This window comes from Erigeron canadensis, chromosome 4 (genome assembly GCF_010389155.1).
Source record: "Erigeron canadensis isolate Cc75 chromosome 4, C_canadensis_v1, whole genome shotgun sequence".
NCBI classification, from domain to species: Eukaryota; Viridiplantae; Streptophyta; class Magnoliopsida; order Asterales; family Asteraceae; genus Erigeron; species Erigeron canadensis.
Genome location: NC_057764.1, coordinates 21,647,395 through 21,668,256, shown reverse-complemented (window position 1 = coordinate 21,668,256; position 20,862 = coordinate 21,647,395). Strand labels below are relative to the sequence as shown.

The following is a 20,862-nucleotide window of genomic DNA, read 5'->3' as shown; positions in this document are numbered from 1 at the left end:
AAAAAATCCAAAAGAAAGACATAAATATCGCATATTTGTTTTTGCTATCACTTCACTTTGCAAAAATAATTGCATACATACATACATACAATTCAACATTAATAAGAACCACATCTATATGTACCACATTTAACAATACTAAAATTTAAGGGACAATGTAGATAGACTTGAACTAATTATGCTCAGGGTTGTAAAATGAGTCATTTTTAAGGCAATGCCTAGCCCAGTGCTAGGCTTGTTCCTTCCGCAATCCTAAAAGACATGCTGGACAAGGAATGACCATGTTCCTACCTGGCCCCGGGCTATTAAAAAGGTCAGAGTTCAAAACCTGGTTCAATGCTCGACCCATAATCAGCCTAACTCGGTCTGGTCCTTGGCCCATTGTCAAGTTTTTCCTGTTTTTCAAGCGCCTTTTTTCAAGTAGTACCATATCACTTTTACTGAGAGCTATTTCAGAATGACATCCAGTTCAACTAAGTTTATCCACCTCTAATGGTCCCTACACATGTTTTGTATGAACTCTAGTGAAGTAATGTCGCCGTTACATGCTCTATTGGAAAAAGGCACAGCATAAAGGCCTGGAACGGAGAAAACAGACCGGATTGTGGATTGAGTCAGATGAGCCGCTTTCCCATGCTTAGTTTGTAATTCTGACTTTGAACAAAATAACCTATTGTCTAAGTTGCACCCATGGTTTGTAATTTGATTGAAAATAGACCAGGCTGCAGTGATTATAGAAGTAATAATGCGCGTCAGCTGTCAAGATATGTTGCAAGTATTGATATACATAATAATAAACTAATAACTTTAAGTGAAACATGAATAAAGAAGGATGAAAAGAAGTTTAATGAGCAGGATGATTGATGAAATATAAGAATATGATTAAGAAACATGACTTTCACATGGAAAAAGTTTTGTATTGCGATGAATTGCTGGGCAAATCTCCTTTGGCGGTTTCAAACTATTAACGCTTTATGAGAAACAACTAAGTAACTGCCAAATGAGAACTTGCCCGGTAATACACCAATACATACTAGATTCACTTGCAGAACGTATATTTGATCAATAGGTATTTATAGAACATGAATTCTATGTAATTGGATATTCTAGGCACCAACGAAAGAATGATACTTGGTATAATTTTGGCATATGGACACATTCTGTTCAATATGAGCTCTTTGCGTTTTAAGTTTTACACCCCCACCCCCGGCCCCAATTAACCTGGCAAAGGGTAGCTACATAAATGCTCTTATTTTTCAATATGTGTTGGATCAACACTGTAGATCTCGTCACCAGTGAGACACTTTCTAGAGCGTTGCCTTTGATGTGGTAATCTGTATGTAAGTTCTACGATAGAGAACAAAAACGATGGATCACATTACAAATAGGATAGAAAGCAGAAATTGCTATCCAGCTGACTGACAGAAAATACATTTTATCATATTTGATATGGCAATCTTAATACTTTTCATAAGTTACAATAAAAGCATTCAAGGTTTAAAAGGTATCTAAAGCTCATTAACATATTCAACTGAACAATGAATCCAAAGTTTTAAATACGACACTTATACATAACATACATGATTCTGTTTATACCTTACGACTGAATCTACTTTTCCTTAAGCTTATGACTTGGTGTACATGCACTATTAAGTCGAGACATATTCTTTTTAAACACACCAATCTAAGACAGATAATAAAGAACAGAACCATTAGATTCTGATTGGAATAAGTATGCTGCTGACGTTACAATGCTCTTAGTTTATCTCATTGTGCCAGTGAATCAATTTCTCTTTGGATACATCTATTGTACATTGCATAAACTTGGTGACACCTTTGTGACAAAATATTAAGCCAAAAATCTAGATAATCTAGCACTCAATAATCATAATCAGGGAATATACTTTTTAAGAACAGAGAGTATATTGAATAAAATCCCAAGGAAGTTGCTAAGCAGAGCCACATTTAGGAAGTAGGAGATAAACAAGAAAATAGGTAAACAACCATTTTAAGTCTCTAACAAATCTAATCTGCACGGCGATTTCTAGCTTATCTGTGCTAATAAATATAACATATTATATACTAGTTACGATGAATATTTTATGTGTTTTTTTTTTCATATATGTATCTATGTTTTGTCATTATCTTTTTATTTTTTCTATTCATGAACTGTGTTTTATTTTAGAAGTTGTAATAAATAATGGTGGCTCTAGTAAAAGTGTGATGGGTTGAAGGTGGTTTAATAATTAATAGTGATGAGAATGTGATGGTGAGATAGTATTACTTTTTCAATTTGATGGGGTTTAGGGTTGGGGAATGGTCTAATAAGAGGATTTGGATATATATTTCATTATAGAAGTATTGTAGATCACATTTATGGATCATTTTGTTTAAGGTGACGATATGTACACCGCTAATTTTGTTCATACATCACTGACTCATGTATTAGACCATCACATGTACAACTCCTTAAAACATGAACTAATGGTTTTTGTTTGAATTGCTGTGAGAAAAATATTATTTCATCCTAAAAATACAAATCAGTCCACCTACACATATGTCACTCATCCTAATGAACACGAATAAGTACGCCTTTTTTACTAAATGCATTGGATGATTGACAATAAGGATATCAAAATGCTCTCCACTAAACAATATTTAGAAGTCAAGAGTTTGATTTCAGGTACTGGTAATTCTAATATCATGTCTTGGGGGTTGAAGAGTCAAAGATTGTGTCTCTAAAGATTGTGATTTGCTTAATGCAAATTGAATGCACCTTATTATCTACAAAAGCCAGAGCAGTGAGATAAGTATTATATGCACAACTAATAAACAAATAAGTTTAAGTAATTCATGGATAAGAAAAAGGATGACACAAAATTTAATAAATGATAAAAAGAAGTGAAGATAATGAAACATGACTTCCTCATGGAAAAGTTGTGTATTACATAATTTGCTGGGCAAATCTCCTTTGGCAATTTCACACCATTATCGTTGTACTAATCTACAAGCAAATTAGTGTGAATCTGCCAAATGAGAACTTGCCCAGTAATGTACCAATACATGTTAGATTGACTTGAAGAACATATGTCTACTCAAAGGTATTTATAGATCATGAATTCTAAGTAATCGGATATTCTAGGCAGCAACCATTTTGTAAAACAACGGAAAGAATGATGCTGGTATAAGTTTGGCATAAGGACAAGTTCCGTTCAACATGAGCTCTTTGCCTTTTGACCTTGCCCAACCCCAACCCCAATAAACCTGGCCAGCAGAGGGTATCTAATGCCAATGCTCTTATATTCCAAAACCAGGTTACACAATTAATATATGATCTCATGCATATATCAATATATAATAATGCTACCATTTTGCATATACCGTGGGCGAGTATACTAAAACCAAGAGCTAACTAGATTTTGTCAAATATAGACATATATTCTCAACAATTTTGGTCATAGCTGTGAAGTCAAGATTAATTAAGATTTACAACATTCATGGGCGGTTCAATAGTATTGATGGGTTAGGCAGTTGCCTAAGGCCTCAACTTTTTCTAGTTTCAGGCTTAGGTATCTTCGGTTTTGGGCTTATCTTTACGTTTTTGGGGTAGGACTTAAAAGACTTATGTTATGAAATTGATTATAAAGATTTAATTTAAAGAGTTTGCTTCAAAACAAAAGGCTAAAAAATAAATTTTAGATAAAATATTTTAAACGTTTACTCCCAAAAAAATAGATAAAAAGTATATTAACCTCGCCATTTATAAGCGTTTTAGTTTATTTTTACTGGTCCTAGTCCCAGGTAAAGGAGAAGAGTTTTGTCAAGAGAATTATAAAAAAAAGCCCACAGTAAGTCTTCCTATTGCTGTGACAATCCATAAATAAATTATATGATACAGAACAAAATCGAGGGACCACCTTACAAAAAAGAGAAAGTGGAGACTCGTAGCAAGCATTCTGATCTTTTTGGTAGCATATGCTATTAATTTCAGGATATCCAGGTCACATAAAATGCATCTTATCATATTCCATACTACAATCTTTAAACTTAGGTGAAGTTAAGAATAAGGACTTTAAGGAGCTCAGAACAACTCGAAAACTTAAAAATACAAATTTTATACATAACACATGTTATTCAAAACCTGAAAGTGTCTTGATCGATAATCTTGTTAGAGAAGCAATTTGTTAGGATAGAAAGAAACAAACTTGTGTAACTAGTTCCATAGGAAAGCAAGGTTTATTACCTGGGCTGCAGCGCGGTAAGAAGGTTGATTGGTCTCGGATGTAACGCTATACAGTGAATCTACCTTGTATACAGATTCTGACTTCATGTACACTATTAAGGTGTGACATATTCCTCTAAAACACAACTGCGTGACACAGATAATAGGAGGTCAAACAATGTTAGTAAACTGGTGACATTACGATGTTTATGGTTAAATAAATTTAGAAACTGAGCCTAACTATTCAACCTCAACACATGTTTTTCAAGAATCTTGCTTCTACTTTTAATAGATTGTAGAAAATGGAAATGGGTTTAGCTGTGAAAAAAGGAGCCCAGCATTAACTTTTGAAGCCTTTCTGAAAGTGGGCTACCTTAATTATTCAAGCCTATACTAGGAATGGGCAAATCAATTACGTCAGCTCGACTTGCTAAACGATATGAGGAAAGAAACTTGCACGAACTTACTCGCTTCATTTTAGGCAGAGCATTTGAACATTTTCCTAACTTTATCCTAGTGAAGTCATCTAATCTTACTGTTCTCCCATACGGCTAGTTTAGCATAAGTTTCAATATAAATTTTGTAGAATACATTTCCTATCACACACAGGTATGGTTACTACATTCTTTACATCCTCAGCTTTTTATACTTTTGGCTGAAGGTCCATTTGGAAACAGTCTCTCTACCCCTGGGTAGAGGCAAGACCGTCTACGTCTCACTTCCCCCATACCCCGCATACATGGATTGGGTTTTGTTGTTGTACATTTACTATCACACAGTGATAATATTTAACATCATTTTTAAATGGTTGGTTTTGAGCAATCCAAATAGCTAGTATCTATCACCTCACTATATTTCAGATGGAATGAAAAAAAAATACTTTTACCTTAACTTCTGCAAGAACAAAACCCATCTTTAAAATGATGAAATCTAATTGAATCTCTCAACACAATCTCCCTCCCAATATTCTTCGAGATAAACTTCGCCATCTCATGACAATCACCACATACTTTAAAATTCTTAGTCACCCGTATTGTCCTGCCAGGTGGCAACTTCAGTATGCCAAAACCCATTGCCAAACTCTCACTGTGCCCACAAACCGCCGCTTCTTTCTCCATGTAATCTTTATCAACCAACGCATACTTTAAATTAGGCGAAAATCCATCTTTCTTCATTTCATTTCTCAAATTATTCATCAAAGATTCAATCTTTTTAGCCTCTGGATTCTCTTTATCTCCGGCAACGAATATATTAATTTTACCCTTGATTTCTATCCAACTACACCCCGTATTCTTTCGCATTCTACCTTTTAACCTTTTCACTTCTTCCCATTTCTCTGTTTCAGAGTATATAGTAGCCAGGAGCACATAATATTCCGTGTTTTCTGGTTCTAATTCAAGAATTTTGTCGGCAACCTTTTCAGCTAGTTTCACGTCATGGTGGAATCTACAACCAGACAGTAATAAACCCCAGATAGTGGCATCTGGTTTAATAGGCATCGTGTTAATAAAGTTATATGCTTCTGATAGTTTTCCTGCTCGAGATAGAAGATCTACCATACAACTATAATGTTCTAACTTTGGTTCCATCTTGCAGTCATTTACCATTAAGTTATAGAATCTCCAACCTTCTTCAATCAGCCCTGAATGACTACAAGCATACAGTATAGAAACAAACGAAGCTTCATTAGGGTCGATACCTTTTTCACGCATCTTTTTAAAGGTCAACAAAGCTTGTTGCCCAAATCCTTGCATGCAATATCCAGCAATCATAACCGTCCATGTGACTAGATTCTTCCTAACGGTCATACCAAACAGTGTTTCTGCTAGAACTAACCCGCCACACTTAACATACATGTCAATAAGTGCATTGATAATGTATTGATCCGAAAGCAACCCATTTCTCAAAATGTACCCGTGGATTTCCCGACCTTTGTTTAAACCTGCCAGGCTCACACAGACAGGAAGAATACATGTCATAGTTACATTATCTGCTTTCATTTCACATTGCATTTTTATAAAAAAATCTAGTGCTTCACTTGGAAGACAGTTCCTTGAGTAACCTCCAATCATGGTATTCCATGACACCATATCTTTATAAGCCATTTCTGAGAAAACAGAATACGAATCATCCATGCTTCCACATTTAGCATACATGTCCATAAGTGCATTAGAAACCTGTAAAGACTGCAATTTGTTCTCTTTAATATAACTGTGCACTTCCTTCCCTTTTTCTAACGAACCATATGAAGCACAAGCATGCAAGATGCTCGTGACAGTAAAAGTATCTGGTTTAACACCTTCCTTTTTCATATCAAGAAACAAACTGATCGCCTTATCGGGTTCACTTCCTCTTACAAATCCAGCAATCATTGAAGTCCAAGCAACGACACTTCTTTCATCCATACCCTCAAATACTTTCAATGCAACATCCATATCGCCGCATTTTGAATACATATCAAGTAACGTGTTACTAAACTTCATTTCCTTACTAAATCCGGCTTTCACTGCATACCCATGAACCATTCTACCAACACTAATCACACCTATATTCGCACACGCCACCACAACACTAACCATTGTCGCCACATCCACACTAACCCCATCACCAAGCATCTTTAAAAAAACCTCAAACCCTTTCTCGGAAAAACCATTAGCCACATAACCACTAATCATACTATTCCAAGTAATAACGTCTCGGTCAGGCCAACTATCAAACAACTTACGCGCATTACCAATATTTCCACACTTAAAACACAACGCAATTATAGAATTCACCACACTACTATCACCTCCAAACCCGAATTTCAACACACACCCATGAACCATTTCCCCTAAATTTCCATCCCTAAGTGCCCCACAACACTTAAAAACACAACTAAATGTATAACCATCAGGTTCAAATCCCATTTCCATCATTTTTATAAACAAACTCACACTCTTTTCATACTCACCAATCTTTGCATATGCATTCATCATAAAATTCCAAAGAAACACATTTTCTTTCACAAAATCATCCAAACCATCATCGAAAATATTATCGAAAATTCGCCTTCCTTGTCTCAAATCCCCACAACTAACAAACATAAACACAAGTTTTGAGCCTAAAATATAATCAATTTCAATACCATTTAAACATATAAAGTTATATACTTTATACCCATTATCTAAAGATTTTAAGTCAGCACAAAGTTGTAGCAAGTTACAATAAGTTTTCAAATCAAGATTGGATTTTTCATACTTAAGAATCAAATTCATGGCTTTTTGAAGATTACCCATGTCACAAAATCTTGAAATATCAACATTTTGAGGTTTAAGTTGATTATTAGATGGAATTGTTGTTGGTGATAAAAACTGTGAAGAAATTGAAGTTGGTTTGGAATAAAGTTTGAATTTCTTGTGTGGAATCAGGAGATTTTTTTGAGTTTGAAAATGGTGAATTGGTGATGTAAAGATTGTTGTGGGTTTGGTTGTTAAGAGCATGTTGAATTGATTCAAAAAGAAGTTGCAGCGCCTATTGGAGCTTTGTGAACTTATTTCTTGATAAATGAGGTTTATATGTATATAAGATTTCAAAATTATGTTTATACTTTAAATTAATTACATTCGATTGATGGTAATTTGCACTTGTTAAAGCTTTAGGTTATGTTTGGCATCTCAAATCATAAATTTTCTTTATAGTTGATGACTTTTTCTATTTTAAAAATTATTTTTTTATTAAAAATTATGAAAACTCTTAAATTATATATTGAATGACATATTTTTTATTGTTTATTCACATGTAAAATGATATAAAAAAAATATGTTGTAAACTTGTAGAAGAAACTTTTTAATAAACCTACAAAATAACTTTTCGTAAACTTGTGAATGAATGTGTTCATATTTAATTCTCATGTGATCAAACGGTATATATAAGGTTTTGAAAAAACTTTTTTCTACATATATTTTTATAACATTTCACATGTAAATAGACCAAAAAAAACATATTATCCAATACATATCTAAGAGTTATCAAGATTCTTAAAAAAAAAATAAGTTCTTAAAATAAGAATCGCTGAAGTTGGTACTTATCATTAATTAAAGATGATGATGTGTATACCAATAGTTTTATTATATACCGGTATTTCATGCATTGAAGAATCGTGCATAAAGTATCGATACTGTGTCTTAATTTTGGATTTTCTTAAAACAGCATTTTTACTATATTACCCTATCATTTCTACATTTATATTATTTATATGGTTTTACCCATGGTTGTAAATACGGTGTCTCGGCCAATATATCCTCATTATATCGCTTATCGGTGGTCGATCGAGATGATGTATTCCCGATATATCCCCAATAAATTCGATATATCCCTGATATATCCCCGATATATCGCTTATCGGTGGTCGACCGAAACGATACCGAATAGCGATATTTACAACATTGTTTTTACCTAATCATTTTATCTTTAAATATTTCACTAGCTAATAACAAACACGATTTTAATATACTTGAGTAGTCGAATGTTAAATAATTCAAAGAAGGCAGTTAACAAAGTTGTGTGCTAGCTAGCTACCATCATCCCTTAGACTAAACGGAGTTGAAGATTCTTGGAATGCCCTTTCTCCACTCATAAATGGCCACGTGGCACCCAATCATTAAGAGGGGCATTCCCTCCATTCCCTTGGAGTGGAGGAATGCCCTCTAAAGCCTAAAGGCATTCATTTTATTATATATAAATTAGTTTTTAAATAAAAAGAAGAAAACAAATGGTCAAAATGGGGAAGAAGCCAAAACGCAAGAAGTGTTACATATTGGGCTGGACACGCAAAATAAGGAAGTGGAACGTCCCCCGAGACCGAAGTGGGGCGTTCCGAAGGGTTCCTGACGAAAAAAACAAAATGTAACGGACTATTCCGCTTAGTCTTATCACATGTATTAATTGATGTTTACGAGTATTATTTTTAAGTTTGATTTATAATAGAAAATTAAATTTTTTTTTATAGAAATCATCCACTACCATGCATTTTGCAATACCAATATAGGTAACATACTTAGAAATTTTGTTCCTATATACAGTATTTTTTTACCACAACAAAACCTGTTTATAATGACATGATATTCAAACAAACTTTTAATAGTTTTAGGGGCAAGGGGGTAGTCGACAACTTTGGTAAATCCGCAACTTTTGGCAAAAAAATGAGCCAATAGGAGGATGCCATGTGGCTATACAAAAACTTGCCAAAACATTGCCAAAAAGAGCCAAATATGAAGGTGTAGTCGGCAATTTGTAGGGTGCAATCGGCAATTCGGCAATTCGGCATATCGGTTCCAACGTTCACTTTTCCTGCCAAAATGGTCACGTGGCACTTGCCCAACGTTCACCAACATCGGCCAAAACTAGCCGATGTAACTTGCCAAAACTTGCCGATGTAACTTGTTGATACCAGCCGATGTATGTGCTACAGCCTTGCCAAATAGCTGATGCTAGCCGATCCTTTTGAGGGGCAAGGGTGTAGTCGGCAAGTTTATTTGGCAAGCATTGGCTCTTTGGCAACACTATAGCATGTTTATTGGCAAGTACAATTGGCTCTTTTGGCAAGTAGTATCAGCTATATTTGGCTGATTATTGTGAACGTTGGGTGCTATATATATATATATATATATATATATAGGGGTGAGTTATTTTGAGAACCACTAAAAAAAACGCAAGAACCAATCTCAGCCCTCCATTCATCAAGATCAGGAAGGGCGTGTTTGTCATTATTAAAAAAGTTGTCCAACACTCTTTTTCTCTCTCCTCTTATTAAATCAAAAAATATCTAAATCATTAAAAAACTTTTATCTCACAAACCGTACATCGTTAGACGGAAAAAAAAGCATGGGTAGTCTTGAAATTTCGTCCTCTTTCATTAGAGATGCGATTCGATATACTTTTGACGACTTTTTTAAATTTCGTTTTTTTTTCATCACGTTCATCCTACACATGTGTAAGTACAACCTACACATGTGTAGGAAAGACCTAGAAGTAGTGAGTTGTATAACCTGCCCATGCGTAAGTACAACCTGCCCATGGGTAAGTACAACCTACACATGAGTAAGTTACTTATAAAGTTCAAAAAAGATGAGGACGCATTGTAAAACCCTAAATGCTAAACCCTAAAGCTTAATTTCTAATCCGAGGGGAAGCTACTTTCTAAAAATCCTGAAAAATCTAAACCTTAAATGTTAAACCCTAAAAACCTAAAACGGATGAGGGTTCCCACTCTAGGGTTTAGGGTTTGAAGCCCGAGGGTTACGGCTAACCCTCGACCTTCAAACCCTAAACCCTAAAGCGAGATGTATTAGGGGTAAGTACAACTTACACATGTGTAAGATGAACGTGATGGGAAAAAAAAACGAAATTTAAAAAGTCGTCAAAAGTATATCGAATCGCATCTCTAATGAAAGAGGATGAAATTCTAAGACTACCCATGCTTTTCTTTTCGTCTAACGATTTACGGTTTGTGAGATAAAAGTTTTTTAGTGAATTAGATAGAATTATATTAAAGTAAGAGAGAGAAAAAAAAGAAGCTGACTAAAATACCCCTCTAGTGTTGAGAGGAGTTTTTTTATTTTTAATCTTGTCCATCCATTTTTTTTATCCAATGGTGTAGAGGAGTTCTTGAGTTTTTTTTTTTAAGAGTTCTCAAATAATCTCTCCTCTATGTATATATATATATATAATTGGTTTATGGGTTTTGCGTGCATCGAGGCAAACATGTCATGTTCTTATTGGATACTGTATATATATATATATATATATATATATTAATTATTAGTATTATTATTATTTTATTGATTATAGATAGATACATGCCGATGGGACCAAACTAGTCACCCTCATATTTGGCGCTTTTTTGTAAATTTTGGCAAAAAAAAAAAATTTACAGCTACATGGCATCTTATTATTGGCCCATTTACTTGCTAATTTTTGCCAAAATGTCAATCTTTGGCTGTGCACTCTTGCCCCTTATTTCATTCATGTATATTCTTACTTGCTACTGATTCTAGACTTGCAAAATTGTGTCTTTTTTTTTTAATTGTTCAACTGGATCATCCCTATGTCTCTTACTCTTACTAACATAAGCCTTTTGTGGTGTAATGAATTAGTGCAAGTAAAATTGAAGTACTTTATGAGTTGTTCAATAAGATTAGCACTTGAGCAGACCGCAATTGACAAATGGACTAAATAATCAGTAAGATTTGTACTGAAGCTAGCATGACGTGGGCGATTTCCAAGACCAGTTGCTATATGAACAGCATTAGCAGGTACGGCCTGTGGTTAGGAGTGATGCACATCTGCAACTATGGTATTTTGATTCCTATTTCCTTTGAAGTGTAGGTAAGGGTCGTAAATACAGGCATCCGTTAGATGGTGTAAACAGTTGATCCCTAATAGTTAATTTGTTCGTTCACATGACTTGCAGAGAAATTTTATGTAAGTGTGAAGTTGTGCGGAGGTGACAGAGAAATCCGATGCAAGGTGCTTATAAATTCGCATCTGATGCTCGTTCATATGTTTGAGTTTTAATTATTTGAAAACAGTTTGGGCAATTTTTGCCCAGTGAAAGTTTGACTATGCCCAATTTGAACATTTTCACTTTTGTCAAGTTTAGAATCCTACATGCTTGAAAACTTCTAAGCTAAACTACAACCAAATTGACTCTTTTTTGGTTGAATAGAACCATCACCTTTCGTATAGGATGTAAAATGGGTTGTTGTTTCTGCCTTGGTACTTGACGCTGTATGTGTTAAGGTGGTGAATTACACGAGTTGGGAGCACACTGGATTGGCTGAAATGCCCGTCATATTAAAACTTTAGAGTTTCATATTAGTACTTTAATTGTTCATATATTTACATTCCATGTACGGAATGGCTCTATATTCATTTCGTTTGATGCTAAATCATGGGATTTTGTAATGTGGTAATATAAATATGCTTCTTTAATGACCAAAAATCCAACAATATTGATTTTGAATCTACATGTCCATCTTATCAGGCATAAAAATAGTATATGTATATATCAATATCTAGATTATCTGCAGAGATACATATTATTGAGATATCATTTTACCCGTGTAATGTGACGGCGGTGGTGGTAGCGTGTGGAATTGGTGGTGATGTGGTGGTGATAATTAATTCATTAAGGTTAGAATGGTCATTTTGCATTGAGACATTTTTATAAGAGAGAGCATTGAAAGTATTAGGAGAGAATGTATGATAATTTTTATAAAGTAGTAGAGATTCGAAGTCACTTATTAGACATGTATAGTGAGAACGTTTGTTACATATCCATGTACTTAAATAGGATATGGAAAAATAAAATGCTGATAGTGTGTTAAAATTACAACATTAGGAACTATGATCCAACATATATAATAGACAACATGTTGGATTGGCTATCAGAACTAATAGTCTTATTTTGAATGCATTTCTGAAACAGAACGTTATGATTACTTCTAAATGCTATCTGAAATCACAAACAATATCAATAAAGATGCTAAGCATATCTCATAAAATTCATAGAATTGCATAACTTCACTAGCAGGACTCAACAAAAGCACAAAGAGCAACACCATCAATATATAATACGAGTATCTGGCACACTAGAGCACAGTACAAGTTTTAAGAGTTACTTCAGCTGACCAAAAAGAAGGATTAACTTAAGCTCCAATTTGTTGAGATTTGTTAAGAATGACTCCTTCGTATTTCACCTGAAACCACTTCATTGCATCATCCTTTGTAACCCTGTGTTGGATACCAACACGTGCCTTGCACCTGCGTCTACGACCAACACGGTAACCGGGGCGTTCAAGAACCACAAAAAAGTCCATACCATAGATACCGGTGGAGGGATCATATCTGCAACCACAAAAGATCACAATTTAACTCAACTCATTCCACATCATTTATTTGTGATGATTTCAAAAATGAACCATAACAACTTTATATTAAGAAAACTAGAAAACGACTTACTTGATACCCAGATCAATATGTTCCTGAATACCAAATCCAAAGCAGCCAGTGTCACTGAAATTGCGTCTCAAAAGCTCGTACTCCTTCACCTTCAAGCCACTTTCCAGAAGCTGCATTGCCTTGTCTCCTCTAACAGTCACATAGCATGCAATCTTCTCATTACGCCTAATCCCGAATGACCTCACAGTGTACCTTGCTGTAACAAGTACCAACCAATGCCAAAAGCATATAAACAAACTAGAATAGTACATTGAGAGCTTATATATCAGCTTCTATGTGGATCCTAAAATCCTAAATGTACACTAACAGACAGGATAAGAATATTGGCAATTGTCATGCAAAATCTGTTTCAAGATCTATAGACGAATATTGTTTCAAAAACCACTATAACAGATACAAAGAGTGCCTCCCGATGGAAAATTAAGTCAACGTAATATCACGCAGCTAATATTCAATACGTCTATTGGCTTTTCGGCTCATCATATGTGTTTCATGCCTAAGAAACAGCCAGGTCTGAAACTGCAAAGTTTTGTGAGCAACAGTCAATAACTAGAGTGTTGGCTTGCTAAGGTATAAAAAAGAAGTCAATAAACAGAGCCTTGTTGAGTAATAGCTTTCTAAGTTTAGCGGGCAGTTCATCTTGGACAAGGTAATTCAAGGCATACTGAAGCAGCCAACCCTAGTTATCCCATAACAGCATTAGCCCAAATGAAGTAATCTGGTTATACTTTCTAAACTAGACAGAGCATAACACAAACAAATATAAGACAAGAACATAATTCAGGGGAAAAAGGGACGCATAGTAAGATAAATCCTAATACCAATGAATAGCACCATGCAAAACTAGTTCCTCAAATGAGGTAACAACAGCCAAAATGACTTGGTACAGGTCAAGTAAGACAGATTCACTCGTACCAACAACCTTTAATCAAACAATAATAGGCTTTCTTCATTTCCATTGGTCAAATAAACCTATGGTTTAACAGACTTTGAAAACGATTACTTACCAATTCACCTTGACCTCTTCATCGTCAATAAATAAAAAAGATTTAAAATTATATAGTTTTTTAACAGATTAGATTTCATAGTAAGGTTATTTAGTTTGTCCTACAGGCTAACTTTTAATGAACTTCTTGTTTTTTGATGAGTCCGTCTATTGACAAACTGCAATACCTTGTACTTATCTGATCTAGACACTCAAAATTTAAAACCATCCCTTATGAAAGTCTGATGGATAAACAGACCACTTAACAACACAAACAAACCTAAAAAACCCAAATACGAAGGTGAGCATGTAGAGTTTGAATGATGAAGAGAGACTTTGAAAAAGTATATAAATGACAAAGAAATCGCCCACAAAGCACATTAAACCACAAGCATAATCCCTAATTTCTACTGTAGAACAAATTTCAGTAAGATCAAAAACTTATAAGAAAACACCCTTCACCACTCCACACCCGAGTTACTTTCTAGCATAGTTTACGTTCGATCAAATCGGCTCCATCAAACGTGTATAAAATTAATTTGGAAAAAGTCAGCTCACATTAGAATCTACTCTAGCCAAGCAAGAAAACTTCAACTAAATAAAAAGCATACACACTAAAAAACATAAACCATTGTAAGTTAGCCCCTATGTTTTCTTGAATTACCATGATTCTTTTTTTTATAAAAGATAACAAGTTAACAATACTATATTACTAGTAAATTAAAAGTAACACACAAAAGCTAGATATAACAAATATATTAATAAAACTGTAAATAGCATATTGTTACCCTTAGAGAATACAGGAGACTGGCCACTTAGTTGCTCCAAAACCTAAAATAATATCAATAAATAATAAAATTAAAAGATATCAAACACTTCAGGTTTTCATTCCTAAACACACACACATATACATATACTATATATATATATATACAAAGAAGGAACCTTGGCAGCTCTGGTGAGACGATCACCACTCTCACCAACAGAGATGTTGAGAACAAGTTTTTGAACCTTAATTTCTCTCATTGGATTCGCTTGCTTCCTTTCTGAAGCCTACATTTCATTCAACAAATCAAACATTAATAATGTGTATCAATTATTATCATCTAATCAAAAAACAAATAATATATATATATATATATATAGTTTTGTTTGGTATATATGTCAAAGCAGAAGAATGTGTGTGTACCATTGTTGTTACTTGATGATTTACGGCGGTGGATATGAGGGCAAAAACAAAAACACACAACAAAAAGGGTTTTAAGGAAAGGCCGCCCAACAGATCATGATATGATATGATATGCTAGGGTTTTTTGTTAGTAAAAAAATAATGGGATGCTGAAATTACATATATACCCTTATAATATCCAAAGTTTTGAATTTTTACCAAAACGTTTTCAAACCGGTTCGCGTTTGATCAAACCCCAGATTTTGGCCAAAACCAGTTCGGGTTGTGTTGGGTCGGTGTTTGGGCTTGGATGAAACTTTGGGTCGGTGTTTGGGCTTGGATGAAACTAGCCAGAGTTAAACTTGAGCTCAAGCATACAAGTAAAATACAAATGTCAATTCGTTATGTAGTTTTTAGCAATATTTTAAAATTTTATAAAAATTGGACGGCTATTTTTCAGGCTCAAATTTTTCACTCAGACTCCAAGTTTTGTTTATAGTTTTTGTTACATAGAACTTTCTTAAACTATTTTTGTTATATTATATACGAGTATATTTTATTATTGTTATGTTATTTTAGATTGTTTTTAATTCTAAAAGCTATATTTTCTTATAGGGTTAAGAACTATGCATCTAGTTGCATACTGTTACTCAGATTTTGAGAGGGGAAAGATTTTATATTTATACACATGATTAGCAGGGAGAGATTGTGAGGAGAAATGCTAGAAGCTCAGCATATTTGTTTTTTCTTTCTTATATTATAACTATTTTGGTATTATTTTTTTAGTGAATTGTAATGTGTATTTACTATCTCTTTTAGCAATAAGAAGTTTTATATATTTTTTATTTTTATTTTTTTTTTGTCCATTCAAAACCCCCCAACCGATATAACCAGCCAATTTTTATTTAATAAAACATTTTATTTAATTGTAAATATTTTATGCCACCTTGAATTTATTTTATGATAATCAAATCTATAAAGCTCATCTTCATACTCATTTTTACTAACCATATAAAAGGTTATAAAATTGCAGCTCAAAAAGATAAACTCCGGATTAGAAGTTTAACATTATAGATCACCCAGATTTATGTTCGTAAAAATCAAAAACATCATTGTTTTTTCATACTCACTCTTAACAGAAATACTAGTTTCTATAATTATTAACTAATATGGTTGTTCTTCACTCGTAAAATAAGACTTCAATGAGAGATTGTCTTATATTCGTACATCGACATTATTTCATCAGTATTTAACTATTGATTAATATATATAGACAAAAATTAAACAAGTTTGGAAAGTCATCAGCTAATGAATAGATTAAAAATGATGAGAATAATGTAGTTTGATTATTAGTTGATGCAGTTTGATATAAATCTGTATCGATCTTATCAGTTTGATCATCCACAAAGCCTGAAAGCCTCTCCAGTCTTCCATCAGTTTTTTGTTTCTGTTTTTTTCTTTTTCTTTTGTCGTGGTGAGACTGTGAGAGTAAGAAAAAACTCCAACGAAACATTTACATAGATATGTAAAATACTAAAATGATATACGCCCGGAAAAGATTTTGGGCTTGTACGTTTGGTTATGTTCTTGATCGAAAGAGTTAGGCATCCGAATTCCCACGCACACTGCCACGATATATATATGGATCCAAATTTTTAACAACTTAAATCATGGGCTTGGGGTTTTTATTTGGGCTTGTACGTTTGGTTATGGCCTTCATAACCGTGTGAACATACGGATAATGTATAACTGTATAAGAACAATTTATAAAATTTGAATGACTAACATGCACAATCAATTTTGTTCGCGTACATAGCATTTTAGATTATGTACTATTCCTTAATTTTCCGAGACATTGAAATTCTTATATTTCTACTTGTTACATTTTTTAGTGTAAGTATATTATGTTAGGTTCATTCTTTTCAAATGTCACTGCTATCCTCATCCTTCACTGTCACCTGTCGCTGCTATCCACATTGACACCGCATTACGCGAACTAATTTCAAATGTATCAAAATTTAAGATTTTTGAATTCTAATAATAACAGTTTATGGGAAGAGGTAAAAGAGTCGAGGATAACATGACAAAAATGAGTAACTTTGCATGAGTTTGGCTTTGGTCAAACGACCAAAATTTCAAGGACAAAAGTGAGATGAAGAATATGTTGCCTCAAACTGTATAAATAAACGTCAGTAACTAAATCGAGTAATTGATATCTAGTCAAACAATGGAATAGCATGTACCTGTGGTTTATTTGTATTGCAAACTAAGACTATCTTCAATGATAAAGACGTTGTCTTGAGCTGTCACATCATATCCTTATATATTTTTATAAATCTTTCAAATCTTATAATTGTATTTTCAGCCATACAAACATCCTTACATATCATTTTATATTCAACTAAAAACAAATAAATATTAAGTAATTAAGGACAAGTAAAGGCATCCTTCAAAAAAATTCTTAGTTTTTTTGACAAGTTTCAACGCCTACGACACCCCATTGGTGATAGCCTAACTTAAGACTAGCAATGTCGAAGCTATGTTCAGCACAAAATTTGAACTATATCAATGAAGACATTTTTTTTACATATTTAATCAAACATCTGTTGACATTAAACTTTATTTGATGTGTCAATCTATATATATTAGAAGAAAAGTTCCAAAGAAAATTTACATTTTTACCTAAATTTAAAGTAAGATAGATTTGAACAGATAAAGATGCATAAGTTTATAAATTAGCAATAAAAGAAAATATTCTTATTTGAACATTAAATTTGATTTTTCGATTATGAAACTTTTGATTATTTATTTATCTTTTAGAACATTTTGTATATAATGTTATCTTTTTTTAAGAACAATAAAAAGCATGTTACTTTTTTCCTGATAAAAATTAAACTTCAATCCAAAAACATTATACTATTTCTTTATAAGAAAACTTAGATAAATATACCTATTTTTCAGAATTTTCTAAATATTACACCGTCAACCATGGATATGTTCATATGGGTTAAAGCTCAAATAATTAAAAAAAAGTTGATTTTTAATTTTCTCTTCTTCTTTATTTATTATTTTTTTTTAGTGAAACCTGAATCAAAAAAAAAATTAAATTAATAAAAAATAATAATTCTCTACACATGTGTAGGTTCTTATATACCTTACACATAGTTGTATTTTTTTTATTTAACTTTTTAAATTATTTTTTTTAAATGAGATTATGTTTAAAAAAAATATATAAGAAATTTTTAAAATTATAATTAAAAGAATACAAGCTAAAATTTTTTAAAAATTAACCTTCTATCTCCAGGGCGTACCTAAAGATTTATAGGTATTGGCCAAGCATCAAAAAAGGGCCCATAGGTCAAGCGCAACAAATTTTATATATATATTGAACAACGAGTATATAATATATAAGCTAATCTTTAAAAGCGACGATAAATGTTATATCACTAAACATAACAAAAGTTATTCTTCAAGAACAATGATTAATTTGTGATTAATCTAAATTCTAAAATTAACAATCAAATATTAAAGTTAAATAAAATAAACCTAAAAACATTAATAAAATATTCATAAGTTCAAAAATACATAAAAATTATATATTGTTAACTGTAAAAAATATTATAATTTTTTTATAATAAATAATAAATAATAAAGATAAACATCACAAGGCTTCCAATTAATCATTATTAATATAAAAATTAAAATGAAAAGAAAGAGAATTGAAGTTTAGCTGCTTAGCACCTGCAAGTTCGAACGCTAGGGACAAATCTCAAATCACTTTGAGTCTTTGACAGCACCGCTTCAAGATTTATTAATAATGGCTGCCGACTGCGACTTCTTTCTTTTTATTCTTACGCCATTATAAATTTAATTATATATATAATTAAAAAAAAATCGGCCCCCTAGAAAAAGGTCTCGGCTCGTCGCCCACTTTGCACACCCCTTAGACCGGCCCTGTCTATCTCGTTAAGTCAACTCTTCTTTCAAAATCCCTATCTTACAACAAAAAATCAAATAAATCAACTATGTAGTTAATTAAAGAAAAATAAAGACTTATTAAACATCACAAGCAAAAAGCTATGATTCTATGAAGTTCCAAGATATAGTCATGAAGAATAAAACGGTGTGGATATGTAAAACATCCAGTATTATTATAGCTAAAATAATTAAATAAATGAGAACAATTTCCATATGTGGTGTACAATAGCTAACTTTTAACCAACAATATAACAAGGGAAAGCTGAAGGCTTCTATCGATAAACCATTTAAATTTTAAGGAGACTTTGTTCATCGGATAGATTCTTGAAAACAAATGATATATCATCGATTTACATTTCATTATTTTATGTTTAAGAGAATTTTAGGATTTTTTTATTTATTTAATGATTTATCATTTCATAATATTGAATTCCATGATCCCACCATTCTCAAATCATCTTGATCGAGCTATATGAATGAATATCAACAGGATCCCTACAATTAAAACTCACATGTTTTTGACCTCCCAGTTATCATTATATACATTAAAAGACAGACAACTGATATAATAGCTTATTAACTAATCACAAAGCTCAATTTGTTAAAAATAAAATTTGATGATGTCACTTATATATTTACAATTTAAACCTTTACAATTTATTTAATTTTAATTATAAATAATTAAAATATCTAATAAAAAGTTTGTCGTCTTTGTGTTACGGGAAGTATATAGCTTAATTTCCAATGCATATCCATCCGGGGTACTATATAGCTTAATTTCCATTACGTATCCATCCCAAAAAGATAAACATGGAATTATTATCTTTTACTAACATGGTACCCGTGGAATGCGGCGACGGTGATGGTGACGACGGTTTAGTGGTATCGGTGACGGGTGGTGATGACATTGACAATTGGTGTCGAGTGGTGTAACCATGTAAGTTAATTTAATGGTGATAGTGGAAATATTTTAGAAGATAAGGACTTAGAGTGTAAAGTAGCAAGATAAAAGTTTAAAGTGTAAATTTAATTCATTAAGAATAAATTTTGTAATCTTTAATAAACCTTTCCATATAGAATGTTTATTAAGGGTAATTTAGTATTTTTGCATCTAACTATTTTTTAACACTTTTCAAAAATAAAGAGATTAATAATTATTATAAACGAGTATAGATTATACTAAAACACATTTGTCTAATAACTTATCAATCAATCACAGCTCTCGATTTTGTAATGTTGACTTTTGTTTTCAATTTTGACTTTAATTTACACTTTTGTGTTTTCCATAAAGAATTTACACTTTTTACCCAAAAATTTTAATGTAATAAATAAATAATAGTAATAGTTAAGATATATCTGATAGAATAATAGTTAATATTTATCCAATAAAATAATAGCTAATATAAATCCAACAATATGTTCTATCATATATATATATAATTAATTAATTAAAAATAAATTATATCTAATGTAACTATATTAAGATTTTAATAGTTATATCTAGTT

The 20,862-nt window shown here is 32.4% G+C and overlaps 2 protein-coding genes across 2 annotated transcripts; both read right to left on the bottom strand.

The window, feature by feature from the left end:
• Positions 1-51: 51 nt before the first annotated feature.
• Positions 52-7,755, bottom strand: LOC122596955 (pentatricopeptide repeat-containing protein DOT4, chloroplastic). The gene is made up of 3 exons (XM_043769597.1): positions 5,109-7,755; positions 4,244-4,369; positions 52-722 (listed from the first exon to the last, which is right to left on the bottom strand). Exon 1 carries the CDS (start codon positions 7,702-7,704, stop codon positions 5,110-5,112), a length of 2,595 nt encoding a protein of 864 aa, XP_043625532.1. The 5' UTR covers positions 7,705-7,755; the 3' UTR covers positions 52-722; positions 4,244-4,369; position 5,109.
• A 4,982-nt stretch (positions 7,756-12,737) lies between these two features.
• On the bottom strand, positions 12,738-15,506 carry LOC122598316 (60S ribosomal protein L11). Its single transcript, XM_043770909.1, has 5 exons — positions 15,400-15,506; positions 15,156-15,263; positions 14,999-15,041; positions 13,226-13,421; positions 12,738-13,111 (listed from the first exon to the last, which is right to left on the bottom strand). Exons 1-5 carry the CDS (start codon positions 15,400-15,402, stop codon positions 12,913-12,915), a joined length of 549 nt encoding a protein of 182 aa, XP_043626844.1. The 5' UTR covers positions 15,403-15,506; the 3' UTR covers positions 12,738-12,912.
• Positions 15,507-20,862: the final 5,356 nt, after the last annotated feature.

Excerpts from the sequence above, each read along its gene's own strand:
- LOC122596955 (XM_043769597.1), bottom strand. The coding sequence starts at position 7,704 with ATGCTCTTAACAACCAAACCCACAACAATCTTTACATCACCAATTCAC.
- LOC122598316 (XM_043770909.1), bottom strand. Across the intron at positions 15,042-15,155 it reads GTCTCACCAGAGCTGCCAAG|GTTTTGGAGCAACTAAGTGG; the intron begins GTTCCTTCTTTG and ends ATATTATTTTAG. Across the intron at positions 13,112-13,225 it reads CATATTGATCTGGGTATCAA|ATATGATCCCTCCACCGGTA; the intron begins GTAAGTCGTTTT and ends TTGTGGTTGCAG.